The following is a 22,946-nucleotide window of genomic DNA, read 5'->3' as shown; positions in this document are numbered from 1 at the left end:
CACTAGCGTTGCAGCCCCTCCCCGACCCGCTCCGGCGCTACAAGTTAGAAGCGCGGAGCAGCCCCTGAAACGTGCCTGTGTTTGATGAATATAGACTGACAGGTAAGTGGGAAATACTACTGTGCATGAGGCAGTTTGTTATATAAACAGAACAAATAAGGCATAAAATCCCCAAGCAATAACCACCTCCATTATATTGTCACATTCTAGGAAAAACAGAGAAGAAAATGATGCTAAATTAGCCACGTTGAAAGGTTTGAGGATCCTGTGGAAAACAAAGTTAGCGGTGGCATTTTCCCAGAATACCGCTGACATATAAGTGGTCCGTTTTGCAGCAATGTTCAGTAAGGACCGTTCTGCTGACCGAATGCTCTGAATGAAAACATTATTTTTCAGATCATTGATATGCTAGTAAGTGACCTATTAAATCAGTAAAACTTTGCCCTTTTATAGCTCTTTACCTGGAGCTGCCATTTTGTCATGTTCTCCCTCACAGAACTCCTGACAGGAAACTGTAACAGGAAGAAGCTTTGAGAGCAGAAGACCTGTGTTACTGTCAACCCATTGGCTGAGGTAACCCAGCAAGTGTGAGCGCAGTGGGTTTGTATGTGAGCACAGAGTCGCCCGAGGGACAGAATTTTTCATGGCATTATAAAGGCACATACTATTAGAAAAACATATTTTTCATTATATTTATACCAAACAGTATGAACTGCTTTATCTAATATATCTATATTGTTCAGGGGTATAGTTTTCCTTTAAGAAGGGCGCTTGTACCCCCCCCCAAGTCCTCCATTCTCACAGCAGCCACTCCATAGAGCTTTCCTCCCTCACTCTCACCTCCCTTGTGTTTTTTTTTCTTTTATAATTAAGAATTGATTTGTGACCTTTAAGTTAATGAGGTGACAGAAGTCTGAAGGGTTTTTGGAGTAATTCCAGCGTTCTCTGGCACCATGACCCCCTGCTTTAAACAGCCCCAAATGCTCATTTGTTCTTTACAGCACCCTGGAGAACATTGTGCCCCTTCCATTCTCCCCTCCCTTACCCCCCAAAAAAGAAAAAAAAAAGAGAAAATATAGAGGCTGGTATCGCCGAATAACTGGTTGTTTATTTAATATTAGTGCAAAACCCACTTGTGATTGGCAAAATGTCAAAGAGAAAGGATTGAGACAATGGGGTGGCAGATTACATGGCATGGATTTAAGGACTGAGTTAAGTACGGAGAACAGAGGCATCAGAATTCAGATTATGGATTTAGGTTTTTTTTCAGATATATGTGTGTAATCACAGAGCCACCATTTAACAATAACAAAGTGGGGCTCATTTATTAACACTGGGCAGTTACCTATAGCAACCAATCAGTGATTATCTTTTTAAAGCCAGCAGTAAAGTAGAACCATGAATGCAGCAATTTGATTGGTTGCCATGTTACTGCCCATGGGCAAATTTGCCCATTGTTGATAAATGCCCCCCAGCATCTGCCTGCATTCGTTACTTACAATAACTTTAGTCAATGGCTTTGAGCATTCTGCCCGGCTGGTACAATTTTTCCACATTAAGGAGCAGATTTATCAAGGGTCGAAGTGCAAATCCGAAGTAAAAAAAATTTGAGCTATTTTTGTGTACTTTGAAATAGGCCAATAGACTATTTGAATATCGAAATTTCAATCTTAGACTTCGACCATTCGCCATCTAAAACCTGCCGAATTGCTGTTTTAGCCTATGGGGAACCTAGGCTCCTAGAACCTAGGAGTCATTTGGTGGACTCTGAAAAATCAAAGTTTTTTGGGGTAAATACTTCGATTCGAATTCGACCGAATGCGCTAAAACTTCAATTCGAACGATTCAAATACAGTCCATTCACCCGAAGTTAAAAAACGATTTTTTAAATAAATTTCAATTTTTTTTATTACAATTTTGAAGTTATGGGAGTTTAAAAAAAACTCCCATTACTTCGAAATTCAACCCCTGATAAATCTGCCCCTAAATATTCAATGCAGCAATTAGGTCAAACTGCCAGCGTGTAATCCTGATGTGCAATAATCTAGATGATATTATTGATGTACAGTATTTTGGAGTGGGAACCACCTTGTAGCCCCATTGCCCTATGAAAAAGTAGGGTATATTGATATAGTCTGCCTTGAATAGCGAATGTGAAGGTTGTCTTCCTATTGCTCTTCCTATTCTGGAAGGGCTCCAGAAATGAGAACCTAGTCTCTGCCATGAGCGATACAAGCGATACCAATAACAATAAAATGGTAGACTCAAAGAGCAACAGTTTATGTGACCCCCGTTTGAAATGTGGAAAGAGTCAGAAGAAGGCAAATAATTAAAAAACTATAAAAAGGGAAGACCAGTTGAATAGTTGCTTAGAATTGGCCATTTTATGACAGTCTAAAAGTTATCTTGAACACACACTCAGTGGCGCACCAGGGCAGTTCGGAGGGGGGCCCTGGATAGAAGTCCCGATGGGCCCCGGGCCCCTCAGTCCGACCCTGCCTAGGCATGGCCCTCCATATGCCCCATCCCTGATTGGCCACAGTAAAAACCATTAAAGGAGTTGTTCACCTTTGAGTTAACTTTTAGTATGATGTAGAGAGTGATATTCTGAGACAATTTGCAATTGGTTTTCATTTTTTATTATTTGTGGTTTTTGACTTATTTAGCTTTTTATTCAGCAGCTCTCCAGTTTGCAGTTTCAGCCATCTAGTTGCTAGGGTCCAAATTACCCTAACAACCGTGCACTGATTTAAATAAGAGACTGGAATATGAATAGGAGAGGCCTGAATAGAAAGACGAGTGATAAAAAGTAGCGATAACAATAAAATGTGTAGCTTTACAGAGCATTTGTTTTTTGGATGGGGTCAGTGACCCCCATTTGATAGCTGGAAAGAGTCAGAAAAAAAGGCAAATAATTCAAAAACTGAAAAAATAAATAAATAATGAAGACCAATGAACCATACCTTTAAAAATTGGCTCTTTTCTCGGAATCTCGAGTCATGTACATCCCTTCTCAGTAGGTTTTTTTACCCTGAAGCTGTTTTAGATACCCCCTATTCCCCTAACAGGTACGACCCCTGAGAAATATAAAATCCATCCACATGTGGGGCTCATCATTCCAGGGCTGATGAACAGGCAGCTGAAGCTCCACATACCAGGGAGAGTGAGGGTTTAACTTTTAATGATTCGCATAGAAACACAACAGCTGTGATATGTTTTGCGAGGAATTCCTGCACATCGACCCGCCGCGCATTCATTACACACAAAACTGTTTGCTATTGAAACATGGAATTTTAAAAAAATTACAAATCCCAAAAAGTGACAAGCCCCCAGGAACGGCTCAAATCCAGCAATGTTTGTACCAGTGCAATACAGAGATACAGAGGCCCGAGACAAGGGGAAGGAAGTTCAAGGATGTCTGGGTAATAGTGGAAGATGGTGGATAGACTCGCACAGGAAGCACAAAAAATCAAAAATCAAAATGGCGTCTCACATGTCAAAGACTAAAATGTAAATTTTTTTTACTAATGGAGTCCTTTAAAGGGGTGCTTTACCTTTAAGCCCACTTTTTGTATGTTACAGAAACTTTTCAATTGGTCTTAATTTTTTATTTTGTAATTTTTTTTTAAAATTATTTGCCATTTTCTTCTGACTTCTTCCAGCTTTCAAATGGGAGTCACCGACCCCATCTAAAAAAACAAATACTCTGTAAAGCTACAAATGTATTATTATTGCTACTTTTTGTATTACTCCTCTTTCTATTCAGGCCTCTCCTATTCATATTCTAGTCTCTTATTCAAATTGATGCATGGTTGCTAGGGGAATTTGGACCTTAGCAACTAGGGATGCACCGAATCCTCTATTTTGGATTTGGCCGAATCCCCGAATTGTTCGCGAAAGATCCGGCGAATACCGAACTGAATCCAAGTCCCAATTAGCATATGCAAATTGGGGTGGGAAGGGGAAAACATTTTTTACTTCCTTGTTTTTTAACAAAAAAGTTCCCTCCCCGCACATAGTTTGCATATGCAAATTATGATTCGGATTCGGTTCGGCCTGGCAGAAGGATTCGGCCGAATCCGAATCCTGCTGAAAAAGTCCGAATCCTGGCCGAATCCCAAACCAAATCCTGGATTCGGTGAATCCCTACTAGCAACTCAATAACTCAAAAACCACAATAATAAAAAAAGAAAACCAATTGCAAATTGTCTCAGTATATCACTTTCTACATCATACTAAAAGTTATCTCAGAGGTGAACAACCCCTTTAAGGTGACACATACAGCGTGGGTTGTACCATTACAAAAACAAGACCTCAGAGGAATAAAAAGGCTTTGGTTCAGATTATGCATGTAAACATCTGTGCTTTTCATACAAGTTCTTTTTCCATAAATGTTTTTTTATACACTGACAGAAATATAAAGGGCAATAATCACAATATTTCTTATGCACATATTTAAAGAAGAACTAAAGGTTAAAACCCTGGGCAGGGGGGTAAATATATTGTGGCAAATTGCTAACCTTGTGGCCTAGGCTGGTAAGCCTCTTCAATATAAATAACATTTATCCAGGGTACTTTCTTCTAGAGCAGGGGTCCCCAACCAACGGGTCATGTACCATTTGCGAGCCGCGGGCTGTGCCGAACTGGGCCCCCTCGGGTCCCGTCTATAATAGCTGCAAGAACAATGTAAAAGGCCCAAATTAACTGCAGTCCCAGCTCCTTGACACTCTATTTGCCATGACAACTAGGGATGCACCAAATCCAGGATTCAGTTCGGGATTCAGGCTTTTTCAGCAGGATTCAGATTCCGCCAAACCGAATCCAAATTTGCATATGCAAATTAGGGGCGGGGAGAGAAATCACGTGACCTTTCGTCACAAAACAAGGAAGTAAAAAATGTTTTCCCCTTCCCACCCCTAATTTGCATATGCAAATTAGGATTCGGATTTGGTTCAGTATTCGGCTGAATCTTTTGCTAAGGATTCGGCCGAATCCAAAATAGTGGATTCGGTGCATCCCTAATGACAACAGCTGTGCGAAGCCCAGGAAGCTTTCCTTGTAAAAAATTGTCTTCATTGAAGCTAGTCTGAGCAGCAAAAAATGTCGGGGACCGCTGTTCTAGAGCACCATGCCACCATGTTTGATCCATTTCCCTCTGTGCCACTGTAACAGGCCTGTGCTCTGTATAGTAAACTCACCAAAAGAACTGAACTGCGCAGGATAAAGATACTGAGGCTACAATATGAAACGAAGGTTGGGCAAGGATGCTGGGAACTGATGTTCTGTAACAGCTGCAATGCCATTGGCTGGCTATCTCTGAAGCAGAGAATGGCACATTGCAATAATTAGCTTGACAATAATAAAATTGAAAAAGGCAGCACCTTCACTCCAGTGGTTATAATGAAGGTGTAGTTGCTCCTGCTGTCTATGCACAATTAGTCCATATGGCGGCTCCAAATGATTATTAATGATGATGGCGCAAGAGATATTGCTGTGGGATGTAGGTCATATCCATGATGAGATCTTTGGCCAAAAGGAATTTCAAACCAGAGCAATATTTAATTGAGCCATGACCATATATTAGTCAGGTCTAGATACTAGATAAATGACTGCCAGTTCTGTAATGAGAGGCCAAACTGTCAGCCAGTGTCAACCTTAGTTGGTCATGTGATATTGTGATGTTTCCTGGATTCAGTCATTTGCCCTCCATGAGCCTCAGCTGATGCTTGTTTGCAATTACATATTAGAGTTAAAGGAGAAGTAGAGCGGAAGAACTTTCAGCCATGATCCTGATCATACTAAAGGCTAAGAAGTGCAAATATCTTGTGGATGAAGATGTCTAGAAGCATTACTTCTCCTTTAAATCCAATCCTGAACATAAAAAAATCACAAGAGGTGTTTTGCTGCTCACACAGCTACGTGTCACCGGTTGTTTCCCACTGATTTCAAAGGCCACAGGGTGCCCTACGTGTGCAATCATTGCCCCAACCCATGAAGACTAGTGGACATTCAAAAGTTCCCTAAAGAAAGCCCCATACTACAATCCAATAAATTGTGCTGTAACAGTGGTTATGGCTAAAGGAACAAGGGCTCATGGGAAAAACACATTATTGACGCTGGTCCCTTTTGGAGACTGGCAATGGCCATGACCTCGACTGGAAGTATTTCTTGAGCCCAGGGAGATTGAGGGGGGGAAAGTACGGTCCAATCCGTTTCCGGATCCACCACCTTCCTTCAGACGCGTGTGTTCCCCAAGGTCGGCTGAACTTGTAGCGGAAGTGCTCTCCTCTTATCCACCTGAAGAGGGCAGAAGAGAACAGTCAAGGATTATATCATTGCACCTTACAGATCTATAGATCCAATGTAACCATACTGTAATACAATAACTTTGGTGAAATTATCAGAGGTGGCAGATATCATTTTTAGGGATGTCCTACAGTTACAGACACCACCGTCCCTTGATATTAGTGGTACAATTGGAAGTTACTGGGCCTCACAGAGAGTTAAATACCAGGCAGCAGACTCCACGAGTGAATGGGGTGGGAGAGCTGGTATAGAGGAGGTACCTGGAATGCATTCATCAAATGGACTTTGCCTGAGGGCTGGGGTCCATACAGTTGCGCTCCTGGTTGGGGAGTAAGTACATTTTTAAGCTATACTGAAACTGCTCATCAGTTGGATTGCAGCCTTTTCTCCGGGTCCATGCTGGCCAATGATGTAAGGGGGGGGGGACATGGAGGTTGAGGACATAAGTAGGTGAGGTGGGTTGAAATTTGCTGTGTTTGGGGCATTGGGATTGGAGAAGAGTGGACACAAGGTGGGCCAGGGGTGGAACAACAAGTGCATTGCCAGTAAATCTGTAATACCCGTCCCTGACTTGGCTGGTATTTTTTTGGCTAGGTAGGTGACAACTTGCCAGGTGGCAATTAGGGTTGGAAAGTTTTGTCGCCGGTAATACCAGCCTTCGTGTTGGGCGTGGGCTTGGAGAGCAGGGTGATGATGTCACAAAGATGGGAAATAGGTGGGGAATGGGTGTTCTGGGTGGGGAAATATTCAGGGTAGGGGTGGATTTCTATTTGAGCCGACCCTAGGCCTTGCCACAAATCCAAGCCTAGCCAGCTATGCTTCCTCTATAGTGACTAGGGTTGCCACCTTTCTAACCGGTGGAGACCGTGCAGGGGGGGGGTGAGGTCATGACATAGAGTGGCGAGTCCGTGATTTGGAGGGGAGGGGCGTGATGTCAGGGGGCGGGGCTATGACAGGGCAATCTGCGATTGGGCGATCGCAGTGTCTATCATTGGGAATCGTGCCCCGTTTCCTTATTTGAAAAACTGGGCTGTAAGTTTTGACTCCCGGCAGCCCTTCAAAATACCGGGCTGTCTGGGTCAAAACCGGACAGGTGGTAACCCCAATAGTAACTAGGGTTGCCACCTTTTCGATCTGAAGGGTGGGGGTGGGCCGGGGTTGTGTCAGTCTAGGGTGGGATTATGATGTTTCGGGTGGGATTATGATGTTTCTGGACGTAGTCACGGAGTGTTGCCAGGAATGATTGCGCCCTTGGATTAGGTGAGTAGGGGAGAGGGCGGATCTGAGGCAGGCCAGGGGCAGAACAATAGGGATTACAAATTTACCGGCTAATACATTGACAGTAAATTTATAAAACTGGCCCCGGCCTTGGCTGATATTTTATCGTCTAGGCCAGTGAAATACCGACCAGGTGGCAACCCTAATAGTAACACTCCTACGTCATATACAACCTCTTCCCTTACTCCCACAGTTATAGCCCCTTCCCCTGACTCCAGCTTGCCTTACTATACACACAAACCCTTATTTACACCCAATGGAGATCTCTCTCTCTACAAGGACTTCTCTTCAGGGCTCAGGACAGTTGCTCCTGATTTAGTCCCCCCCACCAAGACCGATCTGCTGACCAGTAGCAGCTGTGAGGGGAGAAGACCTTGCCGGGTCCATTACATACCAGCCGGGTGTTATGACATCTTCCAACTGTATGCGTTAAAAATCAGAAGTAATATCTGCGTTGTACGAGAGGGGGGGCCTAAATCTCACAGACAGCTGTAATTAGTTCCAGAGGGCCACAGCTGTCCCCCTACTAACAGCTGAGAGATTTTTTGGAGGGAAAAACAGGAACTGTGTTTTCTGTCAGAATTAACGACCTGACAAGGGCTGGCGAGGGTGGGGAATACGGCCAAACATGAGTTTTATGATTCCATACGCGCATTTCATATACATGATTGGCTCTTTCCCTCTTAATTGTAAATCAAAGCATAAACTCATTAAAAGCCATAAAAGTCTCTCTCGCCCGTCTCTTCTGCATCGGGGGGCCCCATTGGTCGACACGTTAGCCTTTGGCTATAAACCCATCCCAGAGCGCAAAAGTCTCCGGCAATTAATGGCCGCAGGTTTTTGTGTGTGCTTGTGAGATGGAAAGTACCATTTCAGCGCGGTCCCTCGGAGGATTAGGCGAGAGGTTTCTAAAATATTAATGCACGGCCGTATTTCAGGGGCGCTAATAACGGGTGTTAGGCCAAAGCGACTGCTTAATTGAAGCGTAAACATAGAAGAAAGCGTGGGATCTGTTAGAAGTCGCACATTCTGGGAAATGAAAAAAAAAAATGTATAGAGGACAATATTCCATGGAACTGCTTAAAGGAGAACTAAAGCCTAACTAAAAAGTAGCTAGAAATGTTGTACATTATGTTTTGTGCTTCTGTACCAGCCCAAGGCAACCACAGCCCTTTAGCAGTAAAGATCTGTGTCTCCAAAGATGCCCCAGTAGCTCCCCATCTTCTTTTCTGCTGATTCACTGCACATGCTCTGTGCTGCTGTCACTTACTGAGCTTAGGGACACACTCACAATATACAGTACACATAGAATAGACATGTCACAATATAAGGCTGATTAGTAATTAATACAGATAATTACTACATGTCAGCACAGAAACCAGTGCAATTAGCATCAGAATTTAATGATCAGCAAACCTGTAACATCATCTTATATTACAGGGGAAGCTCATTTTCTGCTGGATAATTAGTGACGAGCCCTAAGCTTAGCTTCTCAACAGCTGCTCAGAGCCCACTGAGCATGTGAGTGTCACAGACACTTTCCAAGATGGTGACCCCCTGTGACAAGTTTGAAGTCCTGGATCATTGCTGCTATTGACAAGCTGAAACTTTAGGCTGTTCAGTATCTAAAATATGGCATTTTAAGCCACATACATTTTTAGGGGTTAGTTCTCCTTTAAAAGTAAACTAAAATCTAAGTATAGGAAGATGTTTTATAGATTTATAGGAAAAGTAAACCCAACCTGCACCAAACACACACCGCTAAATGTCCCTGCTCCCACATACATAAACTGAAAAGTAAAAGTTGGCAGCCGCCATGTTTGGTGAATTCACTTCCTGTCCCTGATCGCTGAACAGGAAGTTGATCTGTTTCCTTGCTTCAAATGTGCATGCTCCTGTCAGGGAGTGACAGAGACGAGGTATCTGTTTGATGCGAGGGGAGGGGTTCTGTGCATGGGCCCTCTGAGACTCTGGGCCTCAGTTACTATTAGTAGGTACAAACTACATGTTGAAATTGGTGCAAGCTAAAGGCCACGCAGAATGCTTCAGCTAAGTATTGACAGATGCAGGGGCAAAGGGGAATACTGTCAGGGGTGCTGTGACAAAGGGGGGCCCCCAAGAGAGCCAAAGGTTGGGTTCAACTGTTGAGTATAAGGCATGTGGTGGAGAGGGCAGGGTTTGGGTTTGTTATTTGGATTTGTTATTTGGAGTGTGTGGTCAGGTGGATCAGGGTGAGTGGCCAGGCATCCAATTTAGTTGGGTATTTAATTGTTATTGGGGCTCCATTGTAGTTGTACCTGGCAAGGCTCACAATCCATAAGGCCCAGGTAGGCAGTATGCTAATAAATTGGGCCACTTGGAGGTCCTTTCTGCTAAGAAGTTTGGGGTGCATTGATTACTAATAGTGACCCTACACTGATGCAATTATTAAAGTAAATTAGGGCAAGGCACAGCCATAGGGGATCCTGTTCTTTACAACTGACCAGGCATGTGCACGCTTATTTTGTGCCCCTGCAATCATGCCCAAATTGAAAGGAGTGTAAGAAAATGTCAGATGAAAATGGCATCAGTGAATGCACGCCACTCCAGCGGCCACTTACCAACACTCCTAATGAATAACCAGGGGCTGTAAGATTTATTGTGCCCCGTGTGGCTGCTCATGCCCCGGTGCCAGGGATGTGAGAGCGGTGGTACCCCAGCTGCTGTGAAACACAACTCCCCGCGGCTGGCTATGGAAGATGTGGATTGTAGCTGCAACAGCTGGAGGGAGCACGAGTTTGTCATGTATGACCTATGCTTTGGCCGGCTGCGCTTTTCTGTCAGTGCCTGGTGAGAAGGTGACAGATGCACAAAGAGCCCCTTGCTGAACGGACCATCATGTCCTCACCGTGTTTAATAAGGGGAGAGCGGTGTAATGTAATACCCACTAAGACTTGGCGCGGCCCCAGCCTGTGATTATCTGACTTGTTGAGCAGGCTGCACTATTAGGTAATAAAGCTAAATGAACAATAAACTGGAAAGCGCTTTCATATTTGCGAGCCCTCTGGTAATTAGTTTTTATGTTGCAGTAGCTCAAATGGTACAGCCTGGAAGAGTAACCCATTCACTGCCTGTATGGTGCCCTAATGGTTCAGCCTGGAAGTGTAAGCCATTCACTGCCTGTATGGTGCCCAAATGGTACGGCCTGGAAGCATAACCCAATCACTGCCTGTATGGTGCCCAAATGGTACGGCCTGGAAGCATAACCCAATCACTGACTGTATGGTGCCCTAATGGTTCAGCCTGGAAGCATAACCCAATCACTGACTGTATGGTGCCCTAATGGTTCAGCCTGGAAGCATAACCCAATCACTGACTGTATGGTGCCCTAATGGTTCAGCCTGGAAGCATAACCCAATCACTGACTGTATGGTGCCCTAATGGTTCAGCCTGGAAGTGTAAGCCATTCACTGCCTGTATGCTGCCTAAATGGTACAACCTGGAAGCATAACCCAATCACTGCCTGTATGGTGCCCTAATGGTTCAGCCTGGAAGTGTAAGCCATTCACTGCCTGTATAGTGCCTAAATGGTAAAACCTGGAAGCATAACCCAATAACTGCCTGTATGCTGGCCAAATGTTACGGGCTGGAAGAGTAACCTATTCACTGCCTGTATAGTGCTGAAATGTTATGGCCTGGAAGAGTAACCCATTCACTGCCTGCATGGTGCCCAAATGGTACAGCCTGGAAGTGCAACCCATTGGTGTGATGCCCAAATGGTATGGACTGGAAGAGTAACCCATTCACTGCCTGCATGGTGCCCAAATGGTACAGCCAGGAAGTGTAACCCATTGGTGTGATGCCCAAATGGTATGGACTGGAAGGGTAACCCATTCACTGCCTGTATGATGCCCTAATGGTACAGCCTGGAAGTGTAAGCCATTCACTGCAGGTATGGTGCCCAAATGGTACGGCCTGGAAGCGTAACCCAATCACTGCCTATATGGTGCCCAAATGGTATGGCCTGGAAGTGTAAGCCATTGCTATGATGCCCAAATGGTACGGCCTTGAAGTATAACCCATTAGTATAATGCCCAAATGGTACGGCCTGGAAGCATAACCCATTCACTGCCTGCATGGTGCCCAAATGGTACAGCCTGGAAGTGTAATCCATTGGTATGATGCCCAAATGGTATGGACTGGAAGGGTAACCCATTCACTGCCTGTATGGTGCCCAAATAGTACGACCTGGAAGCAGAACCCATTTACTGCCTTATGGTGGCCAAATGGTACGGCCTGGAAGCATTGGTAATTATGGGATCAAAACATTTCATGTCCAGTCTGTGCAACCTGATACCTCGAGCTGTTGTTGAAATTCAACTCTCAGAATACTTCAATATATTCATTGACCTTGCAGCACTGTACTTTCAGATTCTAGCTATATCAGTGCTACAGCCTATCTAACAAACTGTACAGGCTCCATTTCTCTCTGTCACATCACTGACATCCAGGGACAGTGCTCTCCAATGATTCCTTTGGCAGGAAAACAATCCCTAAAACCAGCCCCCCAAACTGTTCTACCCACCTCCCCAAATGAATAGAGCCTGAAACTGCAATAAGGGCTCATTTGTAAGTGAAACTGACAGTCGTGATATAAACTGTTGTCCCATGTGATCTCACCTGGGCGACTCCCTCTCGTAGAACGGATTGACGGCTATAAGCGAGGATGCTGATCTGTCATTGGCTAACAGCTTCCCGGCCAGGTGTATCATCCACTCGTTCTGCTCATAGGTCTTTGCACATGGAGAGACGGGGGGAAATAAAGGAGTGCATATTAATGAAAGCTCAATCTGTCTGTAACATTATACTTGAGACAATAAAGGGTAACATTTTAGGCTAAAATACCCCAAGGCATAAGAATAATAAAGCCCTGATACAATGGCAAGGGGTGGGACATCCCGCAGAGTGCTGTGTGTAACTGAGACTGAGCATAAAGGCTGCCATGTGTTTCCAGGCAAAACAATATTGCTTTAAAATAAAGCCGGGCTTCCCTGTACCTGACTAGTACACGCTATTAGCAGCACGCCCCATTGCTGCTCCACGCTGGCCACTTGCCCCCCTCGTCCATAAAACCATTTACTGTGTCTGAAAGTCTAAAAGAGAACTGGTAACAGAGCATAGTGGTGGCTTATGGGGCACAGGCAAGTCGTGCAAGAACGACCTACAGAGAGGCATAATGCTTCTACATTTACACTTCCCAGCACAGGCACACTTGGCATACAAACAGTGGGATAACACACTCATTAGCACAAAACTAAATACTTTATAGAACTGGAGGTCCGATTCTTTGCCCCCTGTCCCTGTGCTTGGGACGTCCTGGAGAGTCATGAGCGAATTTATTCACCAACCATGGATTCGCGGCGAAATTCCACATTTTGGCATGTGCAAACCTTTTTGACGCGGAAAACTTCGCTGAGAAAAAACACCCACAAGAAAAAAACGCCAATTGACTTTAATGCATTAGGACAAAAAAGGCGCCATAACAAAAAACGCCCATTGACTTTAATAAATTAGGACAAAAAAAGTCAGCTTAAAGGAACAGTAACATCAAAAAATAAAAAAGTGTCTAAAAAAATGAAAATATAATGTACTGTTGCCATACACTGGTAAAATTGGTGTGTTTTCTATAGAAACACTACTATAGTTTATAATAACAAACTACTGTGTAGCCATGGGAGCAACCATTCAAGCTGGAGAAAAGGAGAAAAGGCACAGGTTACAAACACATAACAGACAAGCTCTGTAGAATTCAATGGTGTTTTATCTGTTATCTACTATGTGACCTGTGCCTTTTCTCCCTTTTTCCAGCTTGAATGGCTGCCCCCATGGCTACACAGTAGCTTGTTTACATAGACTATAGTAGTCTTTTTGAAGCAAACACAGAGAGTTTACTAGCGCAGGGCCACAGTACATTATTTTAATTTCTTTCAGGTAATTTTATTTTTTGATGTTACTGTTCCTTTAAGAAAAAACACCCATTGACTTTAATGGATTTGAACAAAAAAGTCACCATAAGAATGAACGGCCATTGACTTTAATGCATTAGGACAAAAAAGTCGCCATAAGAATAAACGCCCATTGACTTTAATGCATTTGAACAAAAAAGTCGCCATAAGAATAAATGGCCATTGACTTTAATAAATTAGGACAAAAAAGTCGCCATAAGAAAAAAAGGCCATTGACTTTAACGCATTAGGACAAAAAAGTCGCCATAAGAAAAAACGCCCATTGACTTTAATAAATTAGGACAAAAAAAGTCGCCATAATAAGAAACGCCCATTGAATAATGTATTTTGAGTAAGAAATATTGCTGCAGGTGTAAAAAAAAAAAGTTGAGCTTAATAACGCCCATTGACTTTGGTGTTTTTCGCAAATTTTTCGCTGTTTCTCTAATTTTTTTTACAGTTTCGCAAATTTTTTGGTCAATCGAAATGGGACAGATTTGCGCATCACTAGTCCTGGGCCTGCTTCATCATCAGAACTGGATTTGGTATTTGAAGAATCCCAAGAGCTCATCCTGCAGTAGGTTCCAATGCTTATCTGCGCTTTTTGTGCACTTTACTGCAAATCTTCCATGAACAGCAGTGAGACGACTGTGAATCAGCAGGATTTAAAGGGCCGGTGCCAAATGTGCCCACTCAGGATGGATGAGTCACGGCAGGCAATGCTCAGCCCACTCCCCAGTGGGAAGCAAGAAGTGAGAGCCAGGATGGTAGATGGGGAGGGAGACATAGACTTGTTTATGGCTTGTGCACATTTCCATTCTGACGGAGGGAGACAAAGCAGAAGAATGTGCCCGTTGGTGTGGGATACGTGTCAGGGCGATGCCCTGTAGCCACATTAACAGCAATGTCGCTGCCATGTTACTTCACTGCACTACCATCCAAGCAGAGATGTTACTGCAGCCTCAGCCCAAACAGCTTAGATGGACCGAGAAGAAAGTGAGGAACTCAGAAGCACCCATTGCCACCTCCAAGCTTGGGAGAAGCTGCCGGCCAAGGTACAGTACCTAGGAACATGGACAACACATTATGCACTTTGCTTACTGGCACCGGAGCGTTGGATCCATACTGATATCATACCTCCCAACATTTTGGAAATAGAAAGAGGGACAAAAACATTTGCCACGCTCAGCACGCCCGTTTTTGTGGCCACACCCCCAATAACCGTGTCCATTTTACCAAATCTGGCAGGTTATGAAAGTTTGAACACATTTCTGTGGTTTTTATGTGTTATTACAGTTTTGCTAATGAAGGTGAATTGCCCTTTAAACTGTGAGTCTACATTCTCCCAAGAGACCTGCTTATCTTAAACTGTTACAAAAGTATTTAAGTATCTATTCTGGTCTCTCTGCCAAAAGCCAATTAAGTTAGAAACTTTTGTATCCTTATACTACATGAGTGATACTCAGAGTTCCCTGTATAACTCAACCTGCAGCCTTGTGCCTTTATATGGTCACAGAACAACCCCTCAGTGACTTCTAATATCCTTATAATTTACAGTAGGGGGTACATTATCCCTTATAATACATGAGTGATACTCAGAGTTCCCTGTATAACTCAGCCTGCAGCCTTGTGCCTTTATATGGTCACAGAACTCGTCAGTGACTTCTAATATCCTTATAATTTACAGTAGGGGGTACATTATCCCTTATAATACATGAGTGATACTCAGAGTTCCCTGTATAACTCAGGGCCTTGTGCCTTTATATGGTCACAGAACCCCTCAGTGACTTCTAATATCCTTATCATTTACAGTAGGGGGTACATTATCCCTTATAATACATAAGTGATACTCAGAGTTCCCTGTATAACTCAGCCTGCAGCCTTGTGCCTTTATATGGTCACAGAACCCCTCAGTGACTTCTAATATCCTTATCATTTACAGTAGGGGGTACATTATCCCTTATAATACATGAGTGATACTCAGAGTTCCCTGTATAACTCAGCCTGCAGTCTTGTGCCTTTATATGGTCACAGAACCCCTCAGTGACTTCTAATATCCTTATCATTTACAGTAGGAGGTACATTATCCCTTATAATACATGAGTGATACTCCGAGTTGACTGTATAACGTATTCCATACAGCAATAACCATCATGTTATTAATCTCCCTCTATATGCTGTGTGTGTGTGATTGTGTAAGTGTGTACAAGCAGACCCCCCCTGCGTCCCAGGCACGCTGCTCCCCCCGAGGTGCTGGATAGTGTCAGGATCCTGATTAGCTGTGGGTGTGAGGTGTGATTCAGGCTGGCAGTGAGCAGGCAGTGGAACAGTGGGGTCATTGTACTGAGCCACGTGTCTGTGGATGCCAAACAGGATCATGTGGCCTGTGCCTGGCTGCAGCAGGATGACTTGCTTAAAGCTACTTATCACAGACAGGGTTAGGCTACCTTTTTTTGGGGCTAGCAACATGTGACATAATCCTTGCCCGAGGCTGATGTAATTCTACTGGGTAAACAGTGTGGAAAGACTACGAGGCCCCCATCAGAGGCAGGGGAGTGACCAACAGCCCTCCAGCTAGGGTTGCCACCTTTTCTATATATTTATCTTTATTCCCTTTTGATAACATTGGGATCAACCATCATTTTTACCGGGCAGGCCGCTAAAATACCGGCCAGGTAGGGTAAAACACCTGCCAAGGCCGGGACCGGTATTACAAATTTACTGGCAATGTAGCTGCCGGTAAATTTGTAATACCCTTAAAAAGACCCCTCGGCCCCAATCCCCTGTAAACTTAGCTTTTGTCCTCCGTCTTGAAATCTCGGCGCTGTGGCCCGCCCCTTTTACATCATGGCCCTACCCATTTTGACATCACACTCCGCCCCTTTTTGTTCCCTACCCCACATTTTGAAAAAGGTGGCAACCCTAGCTCCAACTAAATTACCCAGCTTCTCCCCCGGAGATCCTTCAGCTGATCAGTTCCCAGTGATCCCAGTTTCCCTGTCTCTGGTATAACTGGGGAGCTATGACGAGCATCCCCCTATATGAATTTAAAGGGGCATTACGCTTGATTGTAACATAACATGCTGCAGATATGCTGAAGTTGCGTAACCCGTGACATCCAGACAGTTGATTTTACTATTGCAACTGCATGGGGCAGATCAAAGCTCATTTCTGATTGGCTGGTTAGAATTGCACAGAACAACATGCACCGTCCCAATAATGGCAGAAAGCACTGAAAGTGATCAGCGGGAAAGGAGACTGAACAAGGAGGGGGTGAATGGTAAAAGGTTGAAATGCTGATCTGTGATGGGAAAGAGCAAATATTTGGCTAGACCACACCCTCCCTACATAAAAATATTACAGGCCTTAGCTGGGTCTGAGTTTCCTTATGGATGTTGCTCGTCTCCCTGGCCCGGGGTCTCGATATCCCGCTGTCCCGCAGTCTGTGACCTCAGATTTCAGTGTTATTGCTGGAAAAGCGCCTGTCCCGTTCCCCGACTTCCCCCACAGAGGCTCCTCATCTATTTTGTTAGAGCGAGGCCTGAAATGATAATGAGTTTAACTCCATCACTGCATAGACCAACTGCCATTGTAATACTGGGATCAGAGCTAGTTCTGTCCCTCCCCTGCAGGGCCGCAGCACTGAAGTCACGCCGAACCGATGAAGTCCCGAATAACCGAAGTCCTGAAGGGTCGAAGTCCGAAGAGCTGAAGTCCTGAGCCGAAGCTGCGACAAGACCCAAAGTTGAAGTTCTGAACCCGTAAAAAGCCCCAAAGCCACGAAAGGGACCGAAGTTGTCCTGAACCTGCGAAAAGACCCGGGTCCTGAAGCCACGAAAGGAGCTAAAGCCAAAGACCCGAAGCCACGAGTTCAGTTCTACTATGTTTTTTTTTTATATTTTATTAAACCCCTTAGCCACCAATGTATTTTTTTAATACTCTATAGGCCCCTGCCACCAATGTTTTTTTTAAAATAAATATTCTTCTTTTTAACTTGTAAGGGGGGGGCCATGGCCAACAATGTTTTTGGCCCAGAAAATGTTGTTGTACGGGGCCCCACAATTTCTAATAGTGGCCCTGCTCCCTTCTACCTGATATACTGCTTATAGGAGAAGGAAAGCTACGGAGGCATTTTATTGCCAATAGATTAGCTGCAATAGTGCAAGCTATAACACTATATTTATTCTGTAGAATGCTTTACCATACCTGAGTAAAAAGCTCTAGAAACTCTCTGTTTGTTTAGGATAGGAGCTGCAGTATTAATGTGGTGTGACATCACTTCCTGCCTGAGTTTCTCCCTGCTCTGGGCTCAGATTACAGTAGAGAAGGGAGGGGCGGGGGAAGAGAAGCAAACTGAGCATGCTCTTGCCCAGGGCAATGAGGTTTAAGCTGAAGGCAGGAAGTCTGATACAGAAGTCCATGTGTACACAATAGAAGGAAAGAAATGCAGTGTATCTTTTGACAGGGGACTCAGAGCAGTATTACTTTGGGGTTTGCTGCTGTATTCAGATGGACCTTTCTGATAAGGCTTACTTAGTTTTAACCTTTCCTTCTCCTTTAATATTGTCTGAATGTTTATATTTCATGCACTGCTGGTTCTGACTCCTGAAACAATGGAGCAGAAAATGAACTGGCCTTGAGGGAGGGCCCTGCTTGAATGTTGACCAGCCACCCATCCAAACCGGAACCTGAGGCCTTCTTCCTGGTCAACCCATTCATCCAAACCCATTCAAACGGACAGCCTGCCTGACCAATATCCAGCTAGATACCGGTCAGGTCTGAATATCCCGTTGGATGAGGAGTGCACTGGTCCAATGATGTGGTCCACTCCCAATAAGCCTCCATTGGCCTTTATAATGATCCAATTGCATGGCGAGCTTTAGAATTAAGCAAAGCTGTTATGGTTGGTCTCCATGATCAGATTCAGATGTGGGAAACAGAAGGAGAATAATTTACCTGATTGAATCGGGGTGACCCAATTGGAAGTAATCACCTTATATCGACCTTTAAAAAAACAGCACACTGCCCTCTGCTGGCAGGAATAAAGAATCATTTGGCAGTGATCCTCAGAAGAGAGGGCAGATTTAATCCTTGGCTCTTACCAACACAAAATGATGGGATGTTTGCTGTATAACGTTACACTACACAGTCTAAATGAGTCTCCAAGACTGACATGTCTAACATCGTTCATTTAGGGCAACAACACAGAAATCCCGTGATTATTTACGGAAAGCACTAAATACACACGGCCAGTGGGACCACGAAAGAATATTCTCTTTATCCCTATTTACCGGCCTGCCCCATAAACTCCAGCCGCAAATGACTACCTGTATTAAAGGGGGTAAATATGCTCAGCGCAGTGTAAATGTTGATCCCTATCTTTAAACGCATCCTTGAAAGCTCCGTTTGTGCGACTGTGCTCTCGGGGGCCACCGATCCGAGCGTCGTTAAGCGCCAAGACGCGACATTACAAGCAGAGGGATGGTAGGAGTGTCAGTGCAAAAACATTAATCTAATCCAGGGATTTACCGATCGTTCCTTCTTGGGAGCCAGGAAGGAATATTTCCATTTGGCCGCGTTCACTGGCTCGGATACAGATCCTTTATTTATTTATTTGTGTCTCTTTTTTTCCCCCCCCCTTCTTCGTTGCATGATGAGTCTGACTGCCTAGTAAAAATCTGATTAGCTGTGTTTATATCATGGTTGTTCACTAAAATATGTTATTTGTTTCCTTTCGTAGAATGAGGGCCGCTGGAGGGGCTTTTTATATGGAAATTTGACTGTACACTCGGATTTCAAGGATAAGTAAACCTTTAAAATAAGTGAATGTAAAATTGATGAGGCGGCTATTCTAAGCACTTTTGTAATGTACATTAATTATTTATTTTGTTTTTATTCCAAGATATTAAGGGATACATGTGCTGTTAATATGAATGTATTTCAGAACAGCCTCTTTGTTTCCCCTGACAACTTCCTTGACTACTTGGTGGTCAGACTGGTCGGAAAATGACCAGCAGGTGGCGCTGTTGTAACAAAATTCATTCATTTTAACAGTACATGTATCCCTTAATATCTTGGAATAAAAACAAAATAAATAATTAATGTACATTGCAAAGTTTCCTAGAATAGCACCCTCATCAATTTTGCATGCACTTATTTTAAAGGGCTACTTTTACTTTTAGTGATTTAAAGGGAGGCTGGCAATCTCAGGTTTTCCAGCAGAATGAAGTCATCTCCTGAAGAAGGACTTTACGGCTGTATATATATATCTTATCCCACTGTCCACACTAGGAGTAAATATAGATTATTATTTCTGCTGCTAAGAATGCCATTTATGTCTAAATCTGAGTGACATCACTGGGGGGAGTGGCCAACTCTTCAAGCCTCTTGCATAAGGAAGCTAGCTGGCAGCCAGCCAGAGAGACAACCAATGGCTAAGGCTAATATTGCAGGTTGAGCCAGTTTCACCTTCGTAAAAACCAAAGGCCAATAAGTATAAAGTCACCTCTTCATATTTTCATTAAAGGAACAGTTCAGTGTAGAAATAAAAACTGGGTAAATAGATAGGCTATGCAAAATAAATAATGTTTCTAATATAGTTAGTTAGCCAAAAATGTAATTTATAAAGGCTGGAGTGACTGGATGTCTAACATAATAGCCAGAACACTACTTCCTGCTTTTCAGCTCTCTTAGTTTCCACTGATTGGTTACCAGGCAGTAACCAATCAGTGACTTGAGGGGGGACCACGTTGGTCTTAACTGTTGCTTTTGAATCTGATCTGAATGCTGAGGATCAATTGCAAACTCACTGAACAGAAATGTACCATGTGGCCCCCCTTCAAGTCACTGAAAAGCAGGAAGTAGTGTTCTGTTCTGTTAGACAACCACTCACTCCAGCCTTTTTTTATTTTTATATATTAGAAACATTATTTATTTTGCACAGCCTATCTATTTACCCAGTTGTTATTTCTACACTGAACTGTTCCTTTAATTCCTATCATTTGGTATTACAAAAAAATAAAGATATAGTGCCCTTTAATCATTGTCTATAACCAGCATTAGAATCCCCAGCAACAGGATGGAGTGCCTCTATATTACCTGGAAAGCAGCAAACCACATAAGCCAATCCAGGCGGTAGTGATAAGGAGTGATAACACACGGGCTCCTGGTTAGGTTCCCCGGCTTGCACTTAAACTCGTATTCTTCCCACACAGCGCCGGGATCATTGGGGTCCAAACTGGACGTTCCCTGAAGGACGACCTCTGTCCTCTCTCTGGTTATGCTGCAAATGAACATCCGCTGTCATTAAAGAGGTAAATTCTACAATAACATAATTACATTGTTATGGATCTCCACTCTCCTGGTTCTGGTACATGCACCCTAATGTTGCCCGTAGTAGTCATGATGTTTCATAGTGATGTCCTCTCTGTTATGTTTGCTTATATAATATAATACCCAATAATATCAAATAGCTAAGGAAGAGCCCAGCTAAAGCAACAGCCAAAATCCTTCAGGAGATTGTGGAGTGGTACAGTTCAACAACTTGAAGGCCACAGGTTGGACACCTCTACTCTATATAAATAGACTGGTCAAACTAATACTAAATTATTTCTACAACTAATAATTAATGTGTTCTAGGATTGTAACCTTTTCATGCAGCACAGGGTGGGGGTCCAATGATGTCACAGCGTGGTCCAATGACATTGTGGGGGGCAGACCAATGATGTCATGGGGGTGGGCAGATGACGTGGCGAAAGGCTGATCACCACGTCACGTCTAGGAGAATCCGAACAGTTTTTTCAAATTAGTTAGTTTTGACCCAGGCAGCCCTTCTGAACCCTAATATGTCCTTTTTTAAAATACAAACTTAAGAGGGCCCCATTGCAACATAATGTTAGGGCCTGTCAAAAATTTAGGAAATAAGTCAGGGGCCTCCAAAAATTTGTGAGGCTCCTTACTTTATAGTTACGCTATTGAACTAAACACAGAGGCATTTACCAAACCCCCAATTGATGCAAGGCATGATCATAGATCTTCCCTCCAGTGCTGCCACTGTATCAAACCCAGTTAATACCAAACCAACCAATCACAGACAGTCTTCTGAAACCTTCCGCAGTGATGTCACAAGCATGCTTCCTGACTATATAAATGCAAATAATTTTGGATTCAGCTTAACTAAGACAATTACTTGTTTTAAACTACATATAGATTAATACCAGAATATTATTCAAGGAATCCAAATGATATTACTTAAAGGACATCTAATCCCCCAGAAAAAAACTATGCCTAACGAAAGAAACTGTCATTCTAAGCAACTTTCCAATATACATTGATTTAAAATATTTAACAGTTTAAAAGCTATTCATGAATATAATTGCAGCTGAAAGCTGTATCTGTCCGTCCATTTCTGTGTTCCTGGTTGTTGCTTTTGAAACAATGTAGCAGAAGCCAGCTGATCAACAGGCTTGTCTCGGCTGAAGGACAGCTGACTTCAGATACATTGTTTTCAGAAGGACCACAAATGCAGAAATGGAGGGACGGGCATGGCTTTCAATAGCAATTACATTCATGAATAACTTTTAAACCACTGAACATTTTTAATGAATGTGTATTGGAAAGTTGCTTTGAACTGTATTATCTTTCTCTAAGCCAAGTTTTAATGTAAAGTTTATGTCCCCTTTAATAATAATACTCCGTCTTTAAAGGAGTGGAAGTCCCGCTACTTTTTATTAACCCCAGAAGGGTAGAGCTAACCATTGGTGGTCCCTCTGGCCGACACAGAAGATTAAGGCCACTGACACATAAACAAATGAAGAAGCCAAAATCATCACTGTGGAAAAGAGAAGGGAGTGCTGTGATTCTACCGTTACATAATAACCCACCCTTCTGCCACTACAGATGTGCACTTCTTATTCCCATAGTGGGGAGGAACTGGCCCCCAAAAGGGTTAATCCTTACACCCACCCACAGGAAACCCTCCAGGACTAGTCTAGGGCTAGATTAAGCAATGGAACACCATCCTGCCAGATCTTATAATTGTTACCTACATTTAATAGATTTTTTTTTTTTTCTTCCTGGCTAGCCGAGCTGCATGTTTCATATATATCCAGAGTGAGTTATGGCCGTGGCTGGCGGCCCGGCGGTAAGAAACACTTTGTAAATCAGGGACACCAAATTAGTAATAAAAGTTTGTTCCTACTGTGCGATTTCAGATATGTCAGGTTGCACATACTCGCAGATTCATTACGGCTCCAATTTTCTTCCTTTTTTTTCCGATTTTTTTTATTGGTGTTATGTTTTGGGTAGTTGAGGATGAGGAGAGTATAACAGTGCTTTATTAGCAGAGTCATGCAGGCATTACACAATAGTAATCTTTCA

The 22,946-nt window shown here is 43.4% G+C and overlaps 1 protein-coding gene across 2 annotated transcripts in view; it reads right to left on the bottom strand.

Annotated features, from left to right (window-relative positions):
- Positions 1-5,681: 5,681 nt before the first annotated feature.
- The window catches only part of lmf1.L (lipase maturation factor 1 L homeolog), a 221,404-nt gene continuing 204,139 nt past the window's right edge, over positions 5,682-22,946 (bottom strand). For both annotated transcript variants that reach the window (XM_041577426.1, XM_018236594.2), the window contains 3 exons: positions 20,667-20,850; positions 12,244-12,356; positions 5,682-6,297 (listed from right to left, as the gene is read on the bottom strand). In XM_041577426.1, the coding sequence (XP_041433360.1) occupies positions 6,108-6,297; positions 12,244-12,356; positions 20,667-20,850 (487 nt within the window). In that variant the 3' untranslated portion in view covers positions 5,682-6,107. The remainder of the gene's footprint in view (positions 6,298-12,243; positions 12,357-20,666; positions 20,851-22,946) is intronic.

The sequence above is a fragment of the Xenopus laevis genome, chromosome 9_10L (assembly GCF_017654675.1).
Source record: "Xenopus laevis strain J_2021 chromosome 9_10L, Xenopus_laevis_v10.1, whole genome shotgun sequence".
Lineage (NCBI taxonomy): Eukaryota > Metazoa > Chordata > Amphibia > Anura > Pipidae > Xenopus > Xenopus laevis.
This window is presented reverse-complemented; position numbering and strand designations above follow the sequence as displayed.